This window comes from Bradysia coprophila, unplaced genomic scaffold (assembly GCF_014529535.1).
Source record: "Bradysia coprophila strain Holo2 unplaced genomic scaffold, BU_Bcop_v1 contig_235, whole genome shotgun sequence".
In the NCBI taxonomy this organism is placed as follows: domain Eukaryota; kingdom Metazoa; phylum Arthropoda; class Insecta; order Diptera; family Sciaridae; genus Bradysia; species Bradysia coprophila.
Window position 1 is genome coordinate 3195917 of NW_023503496.1, and position 21989 is coordinate 3217905.

Sequence of the window (21989 nt, forward strand, 5' to 3'; positions counted from 1 at the left end):
AGCAGCAAAAAGTGCACGACTATGAGTATCTGCAGGTACAACAATCAATTAACGAACACCCTCTCTCCTACAACCATTTCTCCTCTAAATAAAATGAATTCCTCCAAACTGACAACGAAACTAAATTTCTCCCTCCCACCAAACAGGTCACACTCGAAGAGCAAATGATTTGCGGCGCCCTGCAAACGCTCAACGAGGAAGCATTTGAGGATGTAATCAGCAGCGAACGGCCGAGTCCAACCGGCGGAATACCATCAGGTGAGCAACCACAACCGCTTGAGCCAATTAGAGAAAGCGCTGAATATTGTTGCACCCAATCGGACGTCGATTGTTTGCACAATTCATTTTTGTTGCACGATCAGAATAAATTTAGCCATTGCGTCACAAGTCCATCGTTGCCTTCGGTCATCATAAATATGCCGTCGAACGGCTGTCGTATTGATGATACGCATTTGTAATACATTTGTGAATCATCTGCAGTAGACGGGGGGTCGACTTGTCTTCATAGCCAGATGTTTGTGGTGAATCAAACGAAGGGAAAACATTTTTCGTTGACTAAAAAGTAAAACTTCAACAGTCGAAGTAACAGATTAACTGAATTTGTTGTGATACGCTTGACGAGTTTGCCGTCTTTAAAAGGTTAAGTGGATCTGGGTTCATTAATGTTAAGGTGGTAAGGAACTAACCTCCTTGGGAATTTAGTGTGTAATTTTGGTGGTATTACGGTAATGGTGGTGGTTGACAGTATTGTAGTTAAGTCGATAGAGACGTTGGGCTTCGCTAAAATGATCAATCCTAACGTGGGCTTTAAGTGGGCTTTAAGTGGGCGTTGTTCGTACGGTAAACCTAATCTCATAATTATGAAAGATGGGATCAAAAGTCTGTCTATTCCATCTGTCAAAGTGACGTTTTCAACGTCAAACGAAAATAAATCAAAGTGGCCACAAAATCCGTGATTTTTCTTAAATTATTTAGACTGTTATGACGGAGAATTCTTCTTTTCTTCGAACTTGCGGGAAGCGTCAAATGAAGGAGAATGTGTAAGCGTTTGGCAGCTCCAGAAAGTTCTTTGTTTAATTGAAATTTCCCTTCAGAACACTTCCCCGGCATACTGGTCTATTTCACTAATTTTGTGACGAATTTACATATTTATTTTTGTTTGACGTTTAAAACGTCACTTTGACACATGAAATGGACAAACATTTGATACCAGCTGTCACAATTCAAATCGGACATTTTCGCTTGCTTTTAGAGCCGTAAAACTCGTTTTCGAGTTGCGCTCTGTAGATTTTCATTGTTGTTGCTACATCATCCAGTCTTTCATTAACAAGCCAAATCGTCTTGACCTGAACGTGCAAGCTGAAAGTCAAATAAAAATTGATTTTTGCAAATCAAATTTCTACAAGACAACGAGCCCAGCGTCTCTGATTCATAATAATTTATGAAAAAAAATTGCTTGCAATCGAACTTCTTAGACTAGGTCCTAGACTTTTAAATGATTTCTTTTTTTGAATTTTAATTCTTGATTTTTACATCTAAGACGCCAAGGTCTTCCAAATCGAAATCTTATAAAAAAATTTAGAAATTTAGACGAGCTTTTTGGAGGTCCGTAGGATCGGTTAGATATATACCAAAAAAAAAACTTGTAAATTATTACTGTGATGATCGTCCAGAGTGTACTTAAATATTTACAATTTTACAGTGTTATGAAATACGAAATTGCAAAGAATTAGTGAATTATTAGAGAAATGACATTCCATGTTTGTATATATATGCACAGTGCGGTATTGTGTAGTGTTAGTGGTAGGATGAAACATTATTTTTTTTGGACGCTCAATAAGCTCTGGTTAGCATAGTTTAAGTGACAGGAATATTTAAGACGAGTGCATCAGGAAGATTTCAAAATTTCGAGCACTGAAATATGCAACATTCCCGCATTCCCTACTCCTTAGTTTCTCTTGATTCTGTTACTTTATAGAGCAACTAAATCACCTAACGGTGATCGTATCAAGTAAACATATGAATATGTATGCGGACATAACATGGCCTTAAGAACAATTATTCTTTTTAAATAACTGACGAACTTGCCACTAATTTAAGAGCGCTCATCCCTCAGCAAATTTCTAGCCTATATTTGTGCGCAAAAATATTCGTTTTTTGCTGATTTCTCTGAACCAAAATCTTTTTCTGAAGAAGTAAAACCATTAAAGCACGCAAAAATGGGTTACTTTAAAGGTAACTTGGAGAAATCTTTCAAGATTGCGTAAATTTTCAGGTTTTTGGTTCCTAAATGTAGACTACAAATTTGCAAAAGGTCCATCACTCTTAAAGGCGGTACTGAGGAGACAATGCAAATAAGTAAATTCCGACCAGTTAATTCAGACACCGCCAAATTTTGTTATTTCGCTCGCTTTAACCTACGATTACTACGAGCTTTGCCCCACTTCATTGATAAAATTTAGAATTGAACTGAGTTCATTTTAATTTTAATTGGACTAAAGAGGCATCGGTGCTTGGCTAAAATTGTAGCCTACATTTGCGTGACTCGTATTTCATTTTTGATTATTTCTTTTCATCAGAATCCTTTTCGAAAAATGTACGACCGCAATACCGACTACGAATGTGTTAGCTTTTAACAGAAAATACATTTGGTTGTAGTCGTTTGACCAGCTCTGAGAAAAGTCAGCAGTTTAAGAGCCACATGGGTAAATTGTTGGCTACATTTGGGCGCATTATTGATGATAATTTTAGACTTGCATTCTTTTTGGGAGAAGTACGACCATCGTTTGGTGTAAGCGTGTTGGCTTTTAGTAAAAAATTGAAATGTTAATGGAGACGTACATAGGTCCGAGAAAACTCAAAATACGTGTAAATTTTCGTGAAATATCGAGTTTTCTCGGACCCAGGTAGAACTCCATTAACATTTCAATTTTTGACTATTAACAAACACATTTTAACACCAAACGATGTTTGTACTTTTTCAGAAATGCGAGTCCAAAATTATCATCAATAATAATTTTGCGCCCAAATGTAGGCAACAATTTAGCCAAGTGTAGATTGCTCTTAACGAAATTTTCAGAAAAGGTTCAGTTTTCTCAGAGCTGGTCAAACTTCTACAACCAAATCTATTTTCTGTTGTAATCTAACACATTCGTGGTCGCTATTACGCTCCTATATTTTTGAAAATGAATTCTGGTGCAAAGGTAACATGAAAAGTAAACAAAGATCGAACATTTAAAAAACGCCCAGATGTACTTATGCTTTTCAGCAAAGAATTAAGAGCAGTTGTAGCAGTTTGGCCAGCCCTGATTATAAAAATTCTGGTAAACTGCTGACTTTTCTCGGAGCCGGTCAAACTTCTACAACCAAATCTATTTTCTGTTTCAAACTAACACATTCGTGGTCGGTATTGCTGTCGTACAACTTTGAATATAGATTCTAGTGTAATCTAAAATGCAGTAAATAAAAACGCCCGAATGTAGGCTTCAATTTTAGCTAATCATTCACGCCTCTTAAACTACGTTCTTGAACTGCTCGAGACATTGATTGGTCGTAATAAATATTTCGAAATCTTCTGTTTTCTGATTTTGTCACAGTAACTGCTAGCACTTCTGAGCATAAATTCGAAACCCTGTAGAAGGTGCCATTGAGTTGCCAGCAGTGACTCAATTGAAGAATACACGTCAGAGTAGGGAAATGAAGAAGTAATATCTCGACCATTTGGTAATTAGTGAGAAACGGTCATTGAATGAACTTTTGTACAAGTGGTACATACATGAAGACTTTACACCGCGATGTACCTCATCAACGCACTTCAAGCATGAGTGGTACTCTAAATATGGTACAGAAACTTGACAGTGTGTCACACAACTGCAAAACACTGTTAAAAAAACCATTTCATACAAAATAGTACTCTATTTGACAGCTGTCAACTACGATTACTTTTGTTTGAAGTGCGGTGACCTAATTCAAATTTCTATAAAAAAAGGTTCTGCTGATTGCGGTGGCGAGCAACGAACGTTCAATGCACGACGCATGTAAAATGGCGTACGTAAACTTGGGTGTTTCTATTGTTTTGTTTTAAAAAGTGTGTGAGGCTTGCATTGCAAAATCCAATAGGCTATTTGCAGTCATTGCTAAAAAGTGTAATTTGCTTGTTTGCATTGGTTCTTGCTGTGATTTATTCAGTCTATAGACCTTATACGTACCGTCACAAATAATAATTGTTTATCTCGGCTATAGGGTTGTCAAAATTAGTACCTAACGTTGTTGGAACCTTCTATCGAAACTCATGTCATTTGTAGTAAGCAATTAATTTTGAAGCCGAAAGTGGTCTGTGTTCCGCCTAGGTTTCAAGAAATATCTTGTAGGACATACAGATGAAGCTAGTCAGGTCATACATAAATGAAATAGACAACACACAGGGACTTGCTATAGTAGGTCATTGTCAATGGTATTTATTGTCAAATTAAACGTCAATTTCGTAAGTTAACCTCAGATCAAAAAAAAAATATTTAGAAAAACCGATGCTCTCTCTAGCACCGAAGGTAACTGAGTTGGGGAGAGCAATCTCAAAAATTTACTATTTTGAGGTTAGTTTTGGAAAGTGACCGTTGCATTCGGCTATTTGACAATGATCTATTGTTTGACTCGAAAATAGTATTCATGGTTCATTTTAGCGAATTCTTGTACTAAATTTTTGTACTAAAATAGAACCAGCTATATCAATAACGCCTTAACCAACGCTTTCATTTAATAGCTGAAATGTTTTCGTTTTTACATTCAACTCACTGCGCTTGAATTTGATTTTTGTTATTTTTTTTGGAAGAATTTTGCTTTCCTGTTTTTGATTTCGAAGTATTTTTTACTAACAAAATATTAAAGGGCGCATCGGCAGTTGATTCCATAACTGCACTCGCTGCCTACAACTGCTAGGTAGACCTCTATGGATTGAGTTTTGCTTAATTCAGCGGGCGTAAAGATAATAATTAAAAAAGGAACAGTAAATCTCGACTGTCCTTCGTATACCACTGTCTGTATTATTAGAATAGTTAGAAGTCAGAGTTTTATCTCATACGATTTACGGAATCTCGCAGCAAAATATGATTTTTGTGTTTTTGGCTTTAATAAAAGCGGTTCTTTCAGCAACATAACCGGCAACATATAGTTTGATGGAATATACTTAAGCGGCTGTTTCACGCCATAACGGTACGATATCCCATGTGCATATCATAAGGCCCCGGCCTGAAAACTTGCCACTGCCTTTGAGATCAACTGAAAAGTATTACGAAATTGTAGATCCGAAATCTCTGCTTCTGTTTGCTTTTAGAGTCAGTCCAACAATCGAAGTGTAATTTTCCAGGGCCAATTTTTGGTAAAATATTTTGCCAATTTTTCTAAAAATATTTTCCAGTGAAATTAGGAAAATTTTGAGGAAAAAATGGAAGATATGGGAAAAATCGAGTTAAACTTGAAGTACCTGTCAACTCAAAGGCAGTCACGCTTTCATTTTGCTTTTCTCCGTTTAATCTCTTTCCGTTCCATTCAAATGAAATACGTCACAGTCGTGAGGTTATGTTGCTCTGAGCACCAATTTAACAGAATTAATTTTAGTTAATTTGGATTGTAAACTGGGTAAACTTTGTTTATAACACTTACATACACACACACACACAGCGCATGGTTATAACACTTTGTATTAAATGGATAATAAATTTTGGTGAAATTTTAAACGAATTTGTTTTCATTTCTTTTGAAGTTTGCCACTCAGCTTCAACGCTTCGCTGCACTGTTTTTTTGGTGAAATTAATTTTGCTTCGGGATGGATCATGAAATACAGTTTACTGTTGGGGAGGTAACTTCAACACTGATCCACGAGTGACACTCAAGTTTTCATGAAAAAATTAACCCCTGCCTTAAGAGGTCAATTTAGGTTTGGTGTCACCGTAATAAATTGCAATTGGCGTTACCTCCGTTCAAAGTGAATCGCCTTGGGATCATATAGATTTTAGAAAAGTAGAAACTCAATATTTTTAGCAAATGGGAAATCATCCTTTCAACGGCAACTCACAGTTGTGGTTGCCTTTTAAGTCAAAATCAAACGCACATCAAATCATTTTAACGCACCGCTTTTGACAGGTTGTTATGTGATGTGAACGTAATTGTGCCGGTTGAAATATTTCAATTTTGGTATATCGACGGCGTGGTTTAAATTAAAAAAAAAATTGTTTTCAAGCGTCAAATACGTCGACGGGAAAAACATCGCGCGTCAAATAACGCATGAAATCGAAAACATGTTCTTCCCATTTCTTTCGATCAGCAGTTGGTATGCCTTTATCTGAACTTCAAATTATGAAGTCTCTAGAGCTGGGCTCCTATAGAGCGCATCAATCTTCATAATTAGCGATTACGCTTTGCGTCGCACAGCAAAGATGACAGAGTTGCCAGATAGTACTAAAAAAACTTAATTCTTTTGACACGCCTTTATCACAAATTAAGCTATGAAATTACAGTGGCGGTAATCAATGTTGTATCCAAGTTTCACCAAGGTTCTGAAATAACCAGGTTCAGACACCGACGAAGGCGGGTGACACCAAAATCTTTAAACGCACTCAGTACAGATTGTGTGTGAAACCAGCTTGAAGAAAATGTTTTTTAGGAAAATTCGGAATTTTCTTTTTGTTACGTTGCCTTTTTCATTTAAACTTCGTAGCCACTGAACTTAATTTGTGTGTCACCGCCTTCGTGATCAACTCAGAGTTGTCTTAACCTGGTTCTTTCAGAACCTTGTGTTTCACCAGCTTGTGTACACGTTTTCTTAAACGTTCTAAGTAACGTGCTTAAATGGATCAGCCCGTATAAGTACGTACATGCGTCAAAATGTATAAGAAAATGTGCCACCTGAAGTAAACTTCAATACAAAATTGACTGACACCAGCTGTAGTCCATTGTAGCTAGATCAGTAAACACAACCAACTGAAAAACCCCATCTACAACTTCAATTACAGACAGCAACGACTTTGTATTCATTCCACCAACGTTAAGTGCCTGTCCATCGCTTGCAAATTCGCCGAACATGAGCCGCCGCGATTCCATCCTAAAGCATTCGGGCAGCGTCAAAACGGACAAACGTGTGTCGATCAACACCGAACCGCCAAAAATGGAATTTGTAAGCGAAAAACGACCACCATCGTCCCGACCGGCCTCGTTGAGTTTGGCGAAAGGCGAACGACCCGTATTCAAATTGGTGCGATCGCCGTCGATCGATCAGGACGACGACAGTCGGCCGGATGTTGGCCATACGGGAAATGATGAATCGATTCCGTTGGTTAGAGAATCGGGTTCGAATCAGTAGGTTTGTCCGGTGGGATTGATGATGAAATTGACAATTTTTTTTATTCTGTGCAGTAGTGGAATGTGGCATCAAAATTTATGCCAGATGGAGTGTTGATCGTTAGAATTAAGTAGATTTGTTTTTGGTTATCCATCTTAGCATTTAGGAAGCGATAATTTATTTTGAATGTGATTCGTTTTAACTGACAGAGTGTCTTGTCGATGTGTGACTCGGACGAAAACAGAAACCAATAAGTAAAAATGAGATTTGCCTTAAATTTTATATAAAAAGAAAGAAAAATTACGAAAAAAATGAAGAAAAAAAAATGGAGCGAGAGACGGAGAGAGAGGAGTAGTGTAAAAGTGAATTGTAAATAAGATAACGAAGGGTGAGATCAGACCGAATAAAGAATTTATTTATGGATAAAGTTCCTGTTTCAATTGAGACGTCCGGAAACTAATCGACCCTGATTAAGAAGTATTGGATGCCAGAGGTTCCAAGAGAGGTAAGTATATTTACACTCACAATACATGGCCTAAGACACAGCACTGCTTCTAGCACGAGCATAGAAAATATTCGGAGGCTGATGAAATCACAGTAGGCACTGCGTTTCTGTTATACAGATAGATGACTGTTTTCGTTGTATGAGTTAAAACATACAATACAATACAGATAATCCTAAGCGGTAGCTCTTATCACTAAAGCCTTCAAATTTGACACTTGTCAATTCAGTGTTCATGCTAGTAGCAGTGCTGTGCCTAAGATCAACCTGGTGATTTATTTTTATAAACGGACAGTGGAATTTATATTCGAGATGGAAATAGTCCTATCGATAGGGAATTTAGATGTGATCATGCAGTAGAACAGCTTTCAAAAAAGATTCTTATAAATCAAGTCCGAGTAAGCCGTCATCCTAACCTCAAATGAAATGAACCCTAACCTCAACTATGTGAAAATATTGAAATTATTGGGCTGCCGCCGTTGAACTTTGTGTTTTGTCCGGATCAACAAAAGCGTTAAATTTAATAGATTTCCAAAGAATAAAAGGGGTTAAATTATAATTGTTTCTTGTATGTTTAAGCTCATTAATTTACAAGAAAACCATTCAAACATTTGTTTCTATTTTCAAACGTGAACAAAATGCCCGCTAATTTCCACTGCACATATTTTCAGGTTAGGTTCTCTGTTGATGATTTTTGACATTAACGTGTTACAAACTAAGTCAAATAAATTGTTTGTGGACTAATTTAATGAAGCCATGCATCATACATTAAGATTTTTCTGACTTTCCGGAAAAAACAAAAAACCTCTCAATTTTGTTTGATTTGTTAAATGGGATGTGGTGGCCTTCATTTTAACCTTTCAGAAACTGCAAACATATAGCTGTACAAACGTTTAAATTTAGTACTTATATGGTTCGGAAAATGTCGATAAGATCGATAGGCAAATGAAACTAAAGCTCAAATGTAACAGATTTTGAAATTTTGATACATTTCTAGTTCATTTCGTCATAAAATTACTGTTGTCAGCGCTCTATATTTTTGTGAACCAACCTCACTACTATAACAGTCCATAGATAATTTTACCACAGTGAAGTTATATCACCTGAACTGAAAATAGAGCTCAAAGAATGAGGAACTTAAAGAAAAATGTGCCGCATCAACAGACCAACCGAGGTTTTCTACGTCAAATATTTTATTTCGCTAGCCACATTTAACCCAAGGTTCTGAAACACACGAAGGCGGGTGACACCGAAATCGATAAACACACTCGGTACAGATAGTTTGAGATTTCCAACGTTCTGAAAGAACCACGTTAAGACAACTCTGAGCTGTTCACCAATGAAAGTAAATAGATAGGTATGGCCAGACGTTCAAATTTGTTCTAGCCGGAGCACATACGGATTTGCATGGTGCCACCTCATACGAACTCATTTCTAGTGCAAATTTCCACAAGAAATGAGTTCGTTTGAGGTGACGCCATGCAAATCCGTATGTGCTCCGACTTGTATGGACTGGCCATACCTACTTATCTACTTTCATTGCTGTTCACGAAGGCGGTGACACATAAAGTGAGTTCAGCGGCTACGAAGTTTATATGAAAAAGGCACCGTAACAAAAAGAAAATTCCGAATTTTCCTAAAAAAAACATTTTCTTCAATTTGATTTCACACACACAATCTGTACTGAGTGCATTTATTGATTTCGGTGTCACCCGCCTTCGTGGGTGTCTTTTAACCTGTTCTTTCAGAACCTTGGAGATTTCAACTTAAAGAAAATATTTTTTACGAAGATTCGGAATTTTGATTTTGGTAACTTGCCGTTTTCATATAAACTCCGTAGCTTTTGACGAAATTTGTATGTCACCGCCATCGAGTTGATCACGAAGTTGTCTAAACGTGTTCTTTCAGAACCTTGAACTTTTCACACAATATCTAATGAGTGCGGTTTAGTTTGTTACGTCACTGTTTGTAAATATTTGTTTAGGCAAGTGTGAGGTTTGCGGAACGAGCCGAAGGCGAGTGGAGTAATCACACGTGCCTAAACAAGCATTCACAAGCAGTGACGTAACACATTTTACATGTTTGTGGACGGTAAGTGCATTTTCCCTGTCACAAGCAGTTATGTAAAGTGCACTTTACCGTGCATAAGCATATAAAACAAATTTGATGTCACCCAGACCTTTGTGAGTCAGAACCTTGGTTATATCCTCCACACTGACATTAGACCATACCTGGGTAGTTCACATTCATTGACATAGTATTTTTTGTAAAATTGTAACAAAAGAATTTATTTCTTTTAATCTGTCGCTACGTTTCGAGGAAATTCCTCGAGATTTCGTTCCAGAGAATGATGAAAAGAAAAAGAAACAAAAGAATTGGGATCTGCCAAGGATTAACAGTAAGTTTGACGAGATGTTTGCATCTAGTGAACCCGTTGCTCGTGCAAGACTACTTGCGTCATCAACTAAAGAATCTTCAAAGTGGCTGCAAGTAGTTCCATCGAGCCAATTGGGTTTACTCTTAGATAATAACTCCGCTAGAATTGCTGTTGGTCTTCGTTTGGGTTCTAATTTATGTGAGGAACATAGATGTGGTTGTGGCGAAATGGTCAAAAAGGATGGTTTACATGGTCTTTCATGCAAGATGATAACAAAAGCCAAAATAGCTGAACATGATTTCTGAGCAGGATTTCCAAATATTATACAACCACCAGGAATATGTAGAGATGATGGTAAAAGGCCGGATGGTATGACCTTAATTCCTTGGAGTCATGGAAAAGCTATTCTGTGGGACGTAACAATTAGGGATACATTAGGGCCTTCATACATTAAGGAATCTAGCAAGAAAAAACGGTCAATTGAGTTACAAACAATTTTTTTTTTATCGATGGAGAACCTAATTACAAGACACTTTGTCTCGTATCATATGCCAAAAAAAGTTAAAACTTTTTTTATAAATCATTTTGAAAGTCACTAAAAACACGAAAATTCGAATAGAAATACAGTATGTCATCAAAAATTTTTGTATTTCGATTCGAATTTTCGTGTTTTCAGTGACTTTCAAAATGATTTATAAAAAAAGTTTTAACTTTTTTTGGCATATGATACGAGACAAAGTGTCTTGTAATTAGGTTCTCCATCGATAAAAAAAAAAAAAAAAATTGTTTGTAACTCAATTGCGGACATTGCGGATAAGGCGGAAAGATTTAAACATAATCATTACAAACATTTGAAAGAAAATTATTTGTTCACTCCGTTAGCTTTCGAAACTTTAGGTTGTATGGGGCCAGAAACTATGAAATTTGTTCAAAAATTGGGATCAATCATGAAGGCTGCTTCAGGAGAACCACGTTCAACAGATTATTTATTACAGAAAATTTCAATTGCCATTCAAAGAGGGAACGCGGCATGCATTTTGGGAACATTAGGAGCTAATAGGGTAGATGACTTTTATTTATTGTAAAATTTATTTTTTGAAAAGATCGATTTTTTACTGGCTGCGTCACTGTGAGCAGTCTTTTTTTTTCGCTTGTCAATAAACCACATTTTTGTTTTCGTAGAAATTCAAGTTTTTCTGGAATTTAGGGTGGAGTACAATAGTTTGATTTCTTGGCAAGAGAATAATTACAAAATGAACAAGCTAAACTATCAGGAAAACTTTGTCTGCTTATTCCATAAAACAGTCGAATTAAGATTAAAGAAAAAAAATTCAAAAAGACTCCGTTGCACTCAATTTATTCATGCCGTACGTGTGCAGCGAAAGTTACAAAATTATTTTAGATCCGAAGGCTTTAAAGGCATGGAAAAGCGATCGATGCGATGTTCTCATTTTCGAATTGTTCATGTGTCATTTAGCAGAAGTAGCGACGTGTTGTGATTACTGTGCGGGTGACCGGTTCTTCACTCATCATCCTTGCTCGACTTGCAGCTTTATTAAAAAAAAAATTATTAGGTTTTTCTAAAGATCTCTTGTGGTAGGTAGGTAGGTAGTTACTCACCTCTCCTTGCGCTGTAATAGTCCAAGTCACTGCAAATAAATTTATTTTATTTTTTTTAAAACGTTTCCTATTTGTTCGACCTTTTTATTACTTTAATATCGAACTTACGTGCTATAACTTGGTTCCAAGCTAGAAGCGCGCGTATATCGAGTGCTCGGTGTACGAATATCTTGTAATAATTTTTCGGATGATGCACGGATGTCTTGCGCGGCCGAATTGAAGTCCTAAGTGGAATAAATCATTTTAAATTCCGTAATTAACCATTCTACATCATCAGAATTCTCACCATGCCATAGGTGTAATCGTATCTTATGCCTTCTGGGTGTTCAGACCAATCTGAACTTTTGTTTATCTTAATAGTTGGCACAGTCAATTAAGTTTCTAAATTATGTAATGTCAAGCATTGTACTGTGCAATTTAGTTCATATTATAACGTTGATCTATAAACAACAGTCTTTTGATTCGACATAAAATAATTGAACCTGAGAAACCGATATTCCTTAAACATTTGGGGGCTCAACCGGGATGTCGGTTGCTCAACCGTTTGTTTATTTAATTCGCGTTGTAGTTGTGAGAGAAATCGGCTGTTTTTTTATCAAATTATCGGTCGATGAAAGTTTATGTTCCGACAAGTGCGAACAATCGCGTTCTAAGACAATAGACATTTTTGTGAATCATTCAAATTTGTATGTTTGTGAAAAGAATCAAATGGTTCTAGTTGTTTCATCGAAAAGATACGATTTAAAGAGTCAAGTGTTCAGCGAGTTGGAAGTTTTACGATTTGTGCCCATTCTCTCAATGTTCATTTGTGAGAAAAACGTGGATGGAAACAAAAGGTCGCTGGTTAACAAAAGATCCACGTTGTCTCAAATACACGCTTCGAAAATAATCATCGAATTGCAGTTTCATGTAGTGGCTCATGGATTGGCTTCGTGCTCTACTGTCTTTCAGTGTTCAATAATGACAGAGAAGCTGATTTTCGACTACAAATTGGTGCATTCGAGTATCACTATGCAATTAGTGTATGCCAGTACAGCTTGGTTGACGTCACCATTTCTTTGTTTCAAAGTTATCGTGTGCAATAATCGTCTACCAAAGACAATCAATGGAGTAGAGCAGTGGTCATTTTATGGTTTCAATTTTGGTCAACTGCAATCCGTACAGCGAAAACCGGAATTTACAATTTTGACTTTATGTGTTTCAATAGTCAAACATCATCGAGTATTCCACATTTCAATCGTTTGTTCGATTAAAGTTTCATTTCGAGCATTGGTTTCGGCGTCTCATAACGGATCAAGCAATCATTCCAGTTCGTCTTTAAGCGTGTCAAAGGCCGAACGAGTCGGAAGTTGCAAGGCTGACAGATCAGCTGGATTTATTCATCTTGCAGTAATTGTTCCAACTGCCGTTTCTTCGTATTATTGTGGTCAATTGCAGACAGTCAATGGAGTATCAATGTGTGAACAATTAGCGGAATGTTTCTCGACTTGTTTATGGAACATGAGTAGTCTTCAACATCGTTCGCTGGAGAATGAAGCGCTCCATGGTATCCGAAAACGATTATCCAAGAGATTCATCAGTCGTCGGGCAAAACCTGCCATTATGTACAACAAAAATGCTGCGAATTTTGTGGACTGGATAACAGAGCTTTCTAAGGCACAGCAGAGCGCACTGAGAGAACAAATGGACGAAATAGTCGCTTTATTTACCAACGACGGCGTCGATTGGGAATTCAATCCTACAACAGCAAGTAATTTCGGAGGAATTTGGGAAGCAGCAGTGCAATCAATGAAGTTTCACCTCAAACAAATTGTTGGGTCGTCACATCTCACGTTTAAGGAGCTGACAATTCTTTTTTGTCAAATCGAGTGCGCATTTATTTCGAGACCAATGTGCAGCCTGACCGATGAGGATTTGAATTTGAGTTTATTTTTGAGTAAATTTTTCCGTTTCATTCATTTTATCTTCCGAGCCAATTTCATTTCATTTTGAATTTTTTGTGTTAGTTTTATTTGAAGACGATTTATAATGTCTTGGCCGGGAGTATGTTCAGACCAATCTGAACTTTTGTTTATCTTAATAGTTGGCACAGTCAATTAAGTTTCTAAATTATGTAATGTCAAGCATTGTACTGTGCAATTTAGTTCATATTATAACGTTGATCTATAAACAACAGTCTTTTGATTCGACATAAAATAATTGAACCTGAGAAACCGATATTCCTTAAACACTGGGTACACTGAAGACATCAATCTGCCTAACGGCTAGTTCAAGAAATTTAATTAAATTTTTCAAAGTAAAGGTAGTGGCAGTCATATCAAAATTTTCAGTTTTTTGTTTAAAATTTCTTCATCAAGAGCAATGCTGACTTCTCGAGCTCTTAAGAGCAATTTGAAGTCATTTGGTCATTTCAGTTTACCGTGTATTGTGAAGTTACCATAGAGTTATACTCGAGAGATGGCATGGTGGCGCTGAATATGACCAGACCATGGAGTGTCATTTACCATGATTGGTAAGTTAATTTCGAACGAATTGACGGTTATGTCGAGGATCGTGTTGTGTTTGAAAATGTTAAATAAAACTTACTGTCACTGTGTCGAGCGATGCATAGCTGTTGTACTTGGGTACGTACGATGGAAGATATGCACGGGTCTTAAATGAAAGGTTTAAAAAGAATCAAGTAAATTATTTTTCTAACGGGACTACTTCCAGATCTTTGTTTTGTCCTATTCCGGTGTATGAGATCTGAGAAGCTCGAAAGGACTGTAATTCCACAAGTCAAAACAAGAACTGGGAAGCAGTTACCCTGCGATAAATACTAACCCTTGCATAACTCAATGGTGATATGTAGAGCGGCCGCTGAGAAGTGAATCAAAATTTAAACGAAAATCAAACTCAATTCATTTCATTCACTTACGTAGTATCTGTAAGAGTTGTAGTATCTATCGCCCACAAAATAGCTCGGCTAAAAAGAAGAAAAAATCCGTTTAGTCACTTGTAACCCAACAATGGAAAACTCTTTGCGGAAATTAACAAAAAATTTAGCAACTGAAGCAAGCTTAGCACATGTAGATCTCTTTATTTATGGGTGCTCAAGGTCTTAAGCGTTTTCGCGTTGACGTCGCAGTCAATATGAAATCAAACTCAACGATCGATTTGACAACAAAATTTAGTTTTATTCTTTCTCATCGTAATCAATTTTCCTAGGCTGGTAGCCAAATAGTTTCTTGCGCATACCACTTGGTGCACTCACCATGACAGTGCCGCCTCCTTCTCTACGATCACGTCGTCGTCTGTCGACGTCTACGGAGCGTAATTTCTTGCGCATATACTGACGATATCGCGCATTTGGTCTTTGTTTACGCTCAGACAAAGGTGTATCGTCCAGATCAAATCTTTGATTTTCACTATATCCGCTAGACCTAAGTTCAGATTCTGTGTATGGGTAAAATATTCGATCTGCTGGTGTCCTATCCGTGTCGTCTAATTCTTCTTCTTCGGCGACTTCTTCTTCATCAGCGTCTTCTCCGTCATCCTCTTCTTCGGCTTGATGACGCAGCATCGCTTTCTTCAGCTTTTGCTGCTCTTTCTTAAGTTTTTTAGCTTTTTTAACTTTACCACTTTGTTTGTGACGTATCTTCCCTCCATCAGCTTCATAACAGCCAGACTGCGAAGGTTTCCTAATAAATCCGTGTCGGACACTACGATCACGTAGATCTGCGTTACTTTGTACAAATAGAGCTTTGTCAATCTCTAGACGAACCAACATGCTAATAATTTGAGTATTTAGTTTCCCTGAAGTGAATTTGAAGCGTTGAAGTTTATGCGGAATTTTTTCGTTTAATTTCTGACTGAAGTTGAGTTATCGGCTACCTACTTAGGTAGTTTTGATTTGATTTGCTCGTTCAGAGACCTCACCAACAGCCTTACAGCCAATAACAAGTGCAGTCTGGACCACCGCCTTAACATGACTTCCGAACCACGCCTCAAAGTCTGCAAATACTCTGTGAGGCAAGTAAGGTGCTCAATTGATATCTCGCCTAAATGTAGGCTAGACACTAAGCACACAAATTCGTCGTAAAGTTTGCAGCCTTGTGCGTGACCTTCTTAAAGGTTACTGTCTTGGTTTGAAAATGGTTAGTCTAGATCAAGGCGGAAACCCCAAAGTTTACAGCCTTGAGTCTAGATAAGAACGAGAATCTGAGCAAGCAGTGAACGTTTGTCAAGATCGGTAGGTGGAATATTTCGTTTGTGTGAATGAACAGCAATTATGGGCTTCTTACAGATTCTTTTCCTAGAACGCCCGAAGGGCTTTTTCGAGCCAGGCCGACCCTGAGTGTCAGCAATCAATACATAGTGTAATGTCATTCAAATTGAATAGATAAATTTCATTGATGTTTGTATATCATCGCAACCATATGCCAAAGTCGAGTGGCAAGTAGTTATTCATTAATTCATGCCCGAAATAGCAATTTTAATAATAAATTATTAATTGAGTGTATGCGAGCAGCGACGTTATATCAGAAATTACCAGTATATTGTTATCAGTATAATGATATTCCAGCTCTTTGTTTCATACGACCGCTGTGATACCCATTCATAATAAATTAGAAAAATTTGTTTTTAAAAACTGAGTAAAGAAGTAGTAGGTACACCAGTAGGTACTTCGTGAAATTGTATACGATTGTATACGCTTATGACTGTTTACAATCATATTGTAGGTATAAGTTTGTGTTTCATGCTGCAAACGTTTTCACTGTTGAAACAGGTTTTGCGCGACAAATAGTATATGGGAATATAGCTCAGTGGTAGAGCATTCGACTGCAGATCGAGAGGTCCGTGGTTCAACTCCGCGTGTTCCCTAGTTTTTTTTTTAAGTCTCGTTCGGTAAACATGAACTTTAATGAGTGAACTGAAGGGAATACTATCGAATATTGCAGTGACGTCGACACTATTTAGACGACACGGAAAGTCTTTCAACGTTAGCAATGTAACAGTAGAGTTACTCTGATATGCGTGCTATAGAGGGATTCATTATGTACAAACGGTAGGTTATCATCAACAGAAGCTATGAAAGAAATTAGTCAGAATTTCAAGTTTTAAAAGACGATAAAGTAGTCTTGGTAATGCATTTGGTCACCTTTAATACACCCACTTAAAGAACGACGCTTGTAAAAACACATTGCGATTTTATCGTTCGAATTGTAATGATGACGTCATATTGTAATAATGACGTCACATTGTAATGATGACGTAACATTGTAATGATGACGTCACATTGTAATGATGACGTCACATTGTAATGATGACGTCACATTGTAATGATGACATCACATTGTAATGATGACGTCACATTGTAATGATGACGTCACATTGTAATGATGACGTCACATTGTAATGATGACGTCACATTGTAATGATGACGTCACATTGTAATGATGACGTCACATTGTAATGATTATGACACTTGTTATGACGATCGTTGTAACCTTTGGAGGTTTTTGTGCAACGTCGTATATCCAATAAGGGAGCATAAGTTTTGACTTCAGGTCAACATTAAAGCCAGGGACTATTTTTGGGTAAACATTTCCCCAGACTTTCAAATATTTTCCTTAATTTTCCCAAAAAATATTTCGCTGAAAATTCTGGAAAATGTTTTCCCAAAAATAGTCCCTGATTAAAACAGTAGAATCGAATCGAATTCCGCCGAAACTCATATACGCTCCCTAATCCTCATTGAGCAATGCTCAACCCCTAAGCCTGTATAAGACATCTGATTTTTTATTACGTACAAAATCCGACCAAATCCTCTCACAAAGAAGAAAACTGGGTGAATCTCCGTACGAGGATCTAGATTTCTGCAATGTTAATTCTTTGCGTCAGGTACAACGTTATGTCCGATACCATCCACAGTATAGTTTGTACACTCAACTCAAAATAAGTTTTTACTTTTTGCCAGTGTTGTTTGTTTCCATCGTTTTATTCGTTCCACATGCAATCCATCACGTAATGCTACACAAATGTCTCTCTTTTCATTTCTTCCATTCCATAAGGTACGAGTGAGTGCAACGACTCTCTCTCTCTCTGTATAGAGATACGTGTGTCTTGCTAAAAGCATTTAAATCGGTGTGTAAACACCACAGAGGAGTGGAATGAATGTAATGCATAACTGTCTGCAGAGAAGTTGGAATATATCTAACGCGTGGAAACAATAAATCGCCCAGCGAGACAGCATTTTGTTGTCTTGCGGCCAGAAAATGCGCAAAAATGTTTTTTGTTTACATGGTACTGAGTGGTTTGCTGGCCACAAGACAACAAAAACGTTGAGTTTACAAAACAAATCTCCAACTTAATTGTTAATTGCATCTGCGACACATATACTCTCTAAGGTTCACTACTCTCTCATAGCTGCCAGCTGTCATTCACATGTTCCTTCTATCTGGCCACATGCGTACCAACCTAACATTTCTCTGTTGAGATATATTTCAAGCTTCCCACACGCCTCAACAAAACATTTCCTAGCGAGACAGCTATGTATTACATTCATTCCACTCCTCTGTGGTGTCTCAACACCGTTTTAAATGCTTTTAGCAAGAGACACGACGAGAGAGATAGAGTGAGTCAATATTTTATTCTCTTGCGGCCAGAAAATGCAAAAAACCGTTTATTGCTTATACATAGCAATGAGTGGTTCTCTGGCCACAAGACAACAAACACTTTTATTGCGTTGGCTTTACGTTAAAAACAAACGTCCAACTTAATTGCATCTGCGACACAAATACTCTCTACGGTACTATAGCCGCCAAAAACCTATATCATGAATCATAATCATGAAAATAAACTGAAATTGTTAAAGCTAATTTTCAATAAAATTCTATTTCTGTAATATATTACGTTAAGTGTATTTTGGGTGTTCGCGCGCGCACATAATTCCTTCGAATATTTCTTATAAGTTATGAGCTGACAAAATTTAAACGAAATGAAAATAAACTTGACCATCATTCCAATAATAATCACCTGAGATGCGATAATAAAGCAGCTGTTAAGGTCGCACACAAATATTAGTCAAGGTTTTCAGTTACATGTTTTGTCTGGACATTACTTAATGAGCGTGCTTCGTATTCCTTGACCAAATATTGTCACGAAGAAAACGATAATTTTTCGGAATGCATTTTCACCAACATCAATGTTGTACCCGATGATGCTTCAGTATAATATACTCAACATTCTCTCGATGGTATACATTTGAGAGGTGAAAAAATATTTTTTTTTAAAGAAAACATTCAATATATTTGTGTTACGTTGAGATAAATGAATGCTGTGGGTGGGAACTGGGTGTACCGCATAGTTAAATAATTCAGAAGTTACGCAGATTTATAAATACGATTAGAATGCGACGTTTTGTGGAAAGATTGACTATATTTGGCTTCGAGAGTTTATCTTTTGATGCTTTGAAGACCTGGCTACATATCTGATCACCAGAAGACTACAGTAAAGGACAATCAACTATCAGCCTAAGTTTGCATCAGCTGATTAACACCTGATCTTTCACTCATAAAAACAAAACTGGTTATGAGTGTTTATACGGGATTTAACAGTCCACGCATCGCGTGGTAGTGGTAAAACGCTATAAACATAAACTGACTATTAGTTTTGTTTGTATGAGTAAATCAGCTGAAGCAAATCTCTTTCCTGTACATTCCATTTTAGGGTGATTTCTGAGCCATTAAACGACAACGTTACGAAGCAAATGTGATGGCGCATCCAAGGTTCTCAAGGAAGAGGTTAAGACAGCCACTCACTACTCATTACAGATTGTGTGTGAAATCAACTTGATGAAAAAGTTTTTTTGCAGGAAAATTCGGAATTTAGTTTTTTGGTAAGTTGCTTTTTTCATATAAGCTTCGCATCCGCTGACCGCTGACGCAATTTTTGTGTCACCGCCTTCGTGATGAACTCAGAGTTGTCCTAACCTGTTCTTTCAGAACCTTGGGTGCAAATTTGTTAAAATTTTTAAGTTTAAGTCAAATATAGGTTTGATCAAATTAACAGTAAATCCGAACTTTGACAACACGAACGACGACGATTTCATCCACAGAGATGAACATAACCTAAAAGTCAACAAATTTTGTTTGTAGATTATTCGTTAAAATCTTCGTTAACCAGAAAGTTGATGTTTCATTGCCTTCTGTGGATGTAATTTCACATTTTGAAATGACCTTGGAACAAACCTATACAGCCAGACGTTGAAATGAAGTTTGGGCCAGCCATCTGTCAAAATTTATGAAAATTTCATGCTACTAACTGGTTGTATGACTTTAGTTGGCTTGACTTTAGTCTGGAAGATTTTCTTGGAATATTTATGGAAGCAACGAATTTCAATCACATGGTACTCTAAATAGAGTGTTATGATGAAAGAGAAGAAGATATTCTGACAAGTACCCCAAGGCTAGTTTAAATAAACTGGTCTACTGTCCTCTCGCTCTCAACGAACCACGTTGAAAGAGAAGCAAATACTTTGACAAGTACAAGTATAATAACTAGTCTTCGGTTTTCTCGCTCTAATCATAACAGTCTATAGAGTACTGAAACTGGACAGTGTACGACACAAGTTTTGGCACTGTAAAATACGGTGTTCAGAAGTTTCAGAATTGCACACCGAAATAAATATTTTGCGGTATTATGGATAAAAATTACCACATATCATTAACAGAACAGGTCTTGTACGAATTTTACGGGGAAGATTTTATTTCTGAGCAACTTTAACTGCAAACAGAAAAAAATTTGGTGAAGCGGTATACTGAGAAAAAAGTGTCATTTTTAAGGCTCGCGAACGTCGAAGTAAGACTAAGTCTGGCTACTGTAAAAAATGGTCATACAAAGTAGTACTCTATTTGACAGATGTTGCTACGATCACTCATGCTTGTAGTGCGTTGACGGAAGACGTTTTTCTCGTTCAACCAACACACTTCAAGCCAAAGTGCTTTGAGTGACAGCTGCCAAATAGAGTACTATTTTGTGTGAAGAGTTTTTTCAGATTAATGCTAAAATTTGTTTGATACACTGTCCCGTTCCAGTACTCTATTTTATAGTACCACTCACGCTTGAGGTGCGTTGGTTCAACAGAATACACAATTTGAAAATTACAATGTTCACAAAGTTGGCGCAAACAGTGAGAGGTAGGAAAATTCATTCTTAATATTGCTTGACTCGATAGTTTGCAATATACAGTGTCATCCACTTGATTCATTATTTCAATCAATATTTTACAATAGACCGCACTAGATGACGAATGTCTTTTATGGAACTGCTTGTAAAAAGTAAAATTTTGAATTTAATTTTGACTCGGAACAACTTTTTATCACTCAGTGTATAACAAGACCAATATAATGCGAGAAAACGTTTTCTCTTCACAACGACATTGTTGTTCACTCAGTAATACGGTCTATATCCCTGAGCTTTATTGATTTAGGTTACAATAGGTAATTCCACCAAACATTCAAAATACCAAATTCCTACCACATATGAAGTGTAGTATCGTGGCCTCGAATAGTAGTACGATGGACGATACGAATAGTAATCCAAATCGTAAATCATTTTGATGTTCAAACTACTGATCGGTCGTTTAAACAAAATAAAATGTAAGAAAAAGTCTCACTAAAACTTTCACTCAAATATCAAATCGAAAAATTTCCTTCAACTCTCCACCAAGTCGATCGTTTAACTGAATTCTGAATACGATTTTTCGTGTTTGGCACCTTTCAACGTGAAAAATTCTACTTTTTTCATCTGCGAATGTGTGCAATTTTCTTTAAATGAACAAGAAATTTTCCAGTTCTCTCTCGATGATCGAGCAAATTTTCATTTCGATTTTCGTCAACAGAAAAATATTGTTCGTGTGAAAATTTTGTTTACTTGACGAGTGGTTGATGATTCAGCCGTTTCAATGTTTTCTTTTTTTTCTCACATACGAGTTACATTGAACTAAATTTATCAAAATTTATTACATCGCTTACGCCTCTACACTTTATACAACTAACACAAACACCAGTCTGTTTATTTATTAGGTGGATGAGGTGGATATGGTCTAATATTTAAATACATAAATTACAGAATTGTGGACCAGTCGAGGAACCAGTTGACTTTACCTTCGTCTT

The 21989-nt window shown here is 36.9% G+C and overlaps 3 protein-coding genes and 1 non-coding gene across 13 annotated transcripts in view; 3 read left to right on the plus strand and 1 right to left on the minus strand.

Moving 5' to 3' along the window:
- The window catches only part of LOC119077479 (kinase D-interacting substrate of 220 kDa B), a 47700-nt gene extending 39940 nt beyond the window's left edge, over positions 1-7760 (plus strand). For 5 of the 7 annotated variants that reach the window (XM_037184686.1, XM_037184692.1, XM_037184688.1 and 2 more), the window contains 3 exons: positions 6-35; positions 147-258; positions 7008-7760. In XM_037184686.1, the coding sequence (XP_037040581.1) occupies positions 6-35; positions 147-258; positions 7008-7354 (489 nt within the window). In that variant the 3' untranslated portion in view covers positions 7355-7760. The remainder of the gene's footprint in view (positions 1-5; positions 36-146; positions 259-7007) is intronic. The other 2 variants (XM_037184687.1, XM_037184693.1) reach the window with 2 other exon arrangements.
- Positions 7761-11555: 3795 nt separating this feature from the next.
- On the minus strand, positions 11556-21618 carry LOC119077513. Of its 2 annotated transcripts, XM_037184746.1 has the most exons (9): positions 21352-21605; positions 14750-14797; positions 14656-14691; positions 14419-14484; positions 14069-14096; positions 12119-12156; positions 11941-12056; positions 11833-11861; positions 11556-11762 (listed from the first exon to the last, which is right to left on the minus strand). In XM_037184746.1, exons 1-9 carry the CDS (start codon positions 21427-21429, stop codon positions 11686-11688), a joined length of 516 nt encoding a protein of 171 aa, XP_037040641.1. In that variant the 5' UTR covers positions 21430-21605; the 3' UTR covers positions 11556-11685. The 2 variants fall into 2 exon arrangements, with proteins under 2 accessions (XP_037040641.1, XP_037040642.1); XM_037184747.1 differs by lacking the exon at positions 14656-14691 and having other exon boundaries at positions 21352-21618.
- LOC119077496 lies at positions 12162-14057 on the plus strand. Of its 3 annotated transcripts, XM_037184722.1 has the most exons (3): positions 12162-13513; positions 13565-13579; positions 13684-14057. In XM_037184722.1, exons 1-3 carry the CDS (start codon positions 12358-12360, stop codon positions 13740-13742), a joined length of 1230 nt encoding a protein of 409 aa, XP_037040617.1. In that variant the 5' UTR covers positions 12162-12357; the 3' UTR covers positions 13743-14057. The 3 variants fall into 3 exon arrangements, with proteins under 3 accessions (XP_037040617.1, XP_037040616.1, XP_037040615.1); XM_037184721.1 differs by having other exon boundaries at positions 12162-13580; positions 13685-14057; XM_037184720.1 differs by having other exon boundaries at positions 13565-14057.
- On the plus strand, positions 16624-16695 carry Trnac-gca. The gene has a single exon. It is a non-coding gene; the product is annotated as a tRNA-Cys (tRNA).
- Positions 21619-21989: the final 371 nt, after the last annotated feature.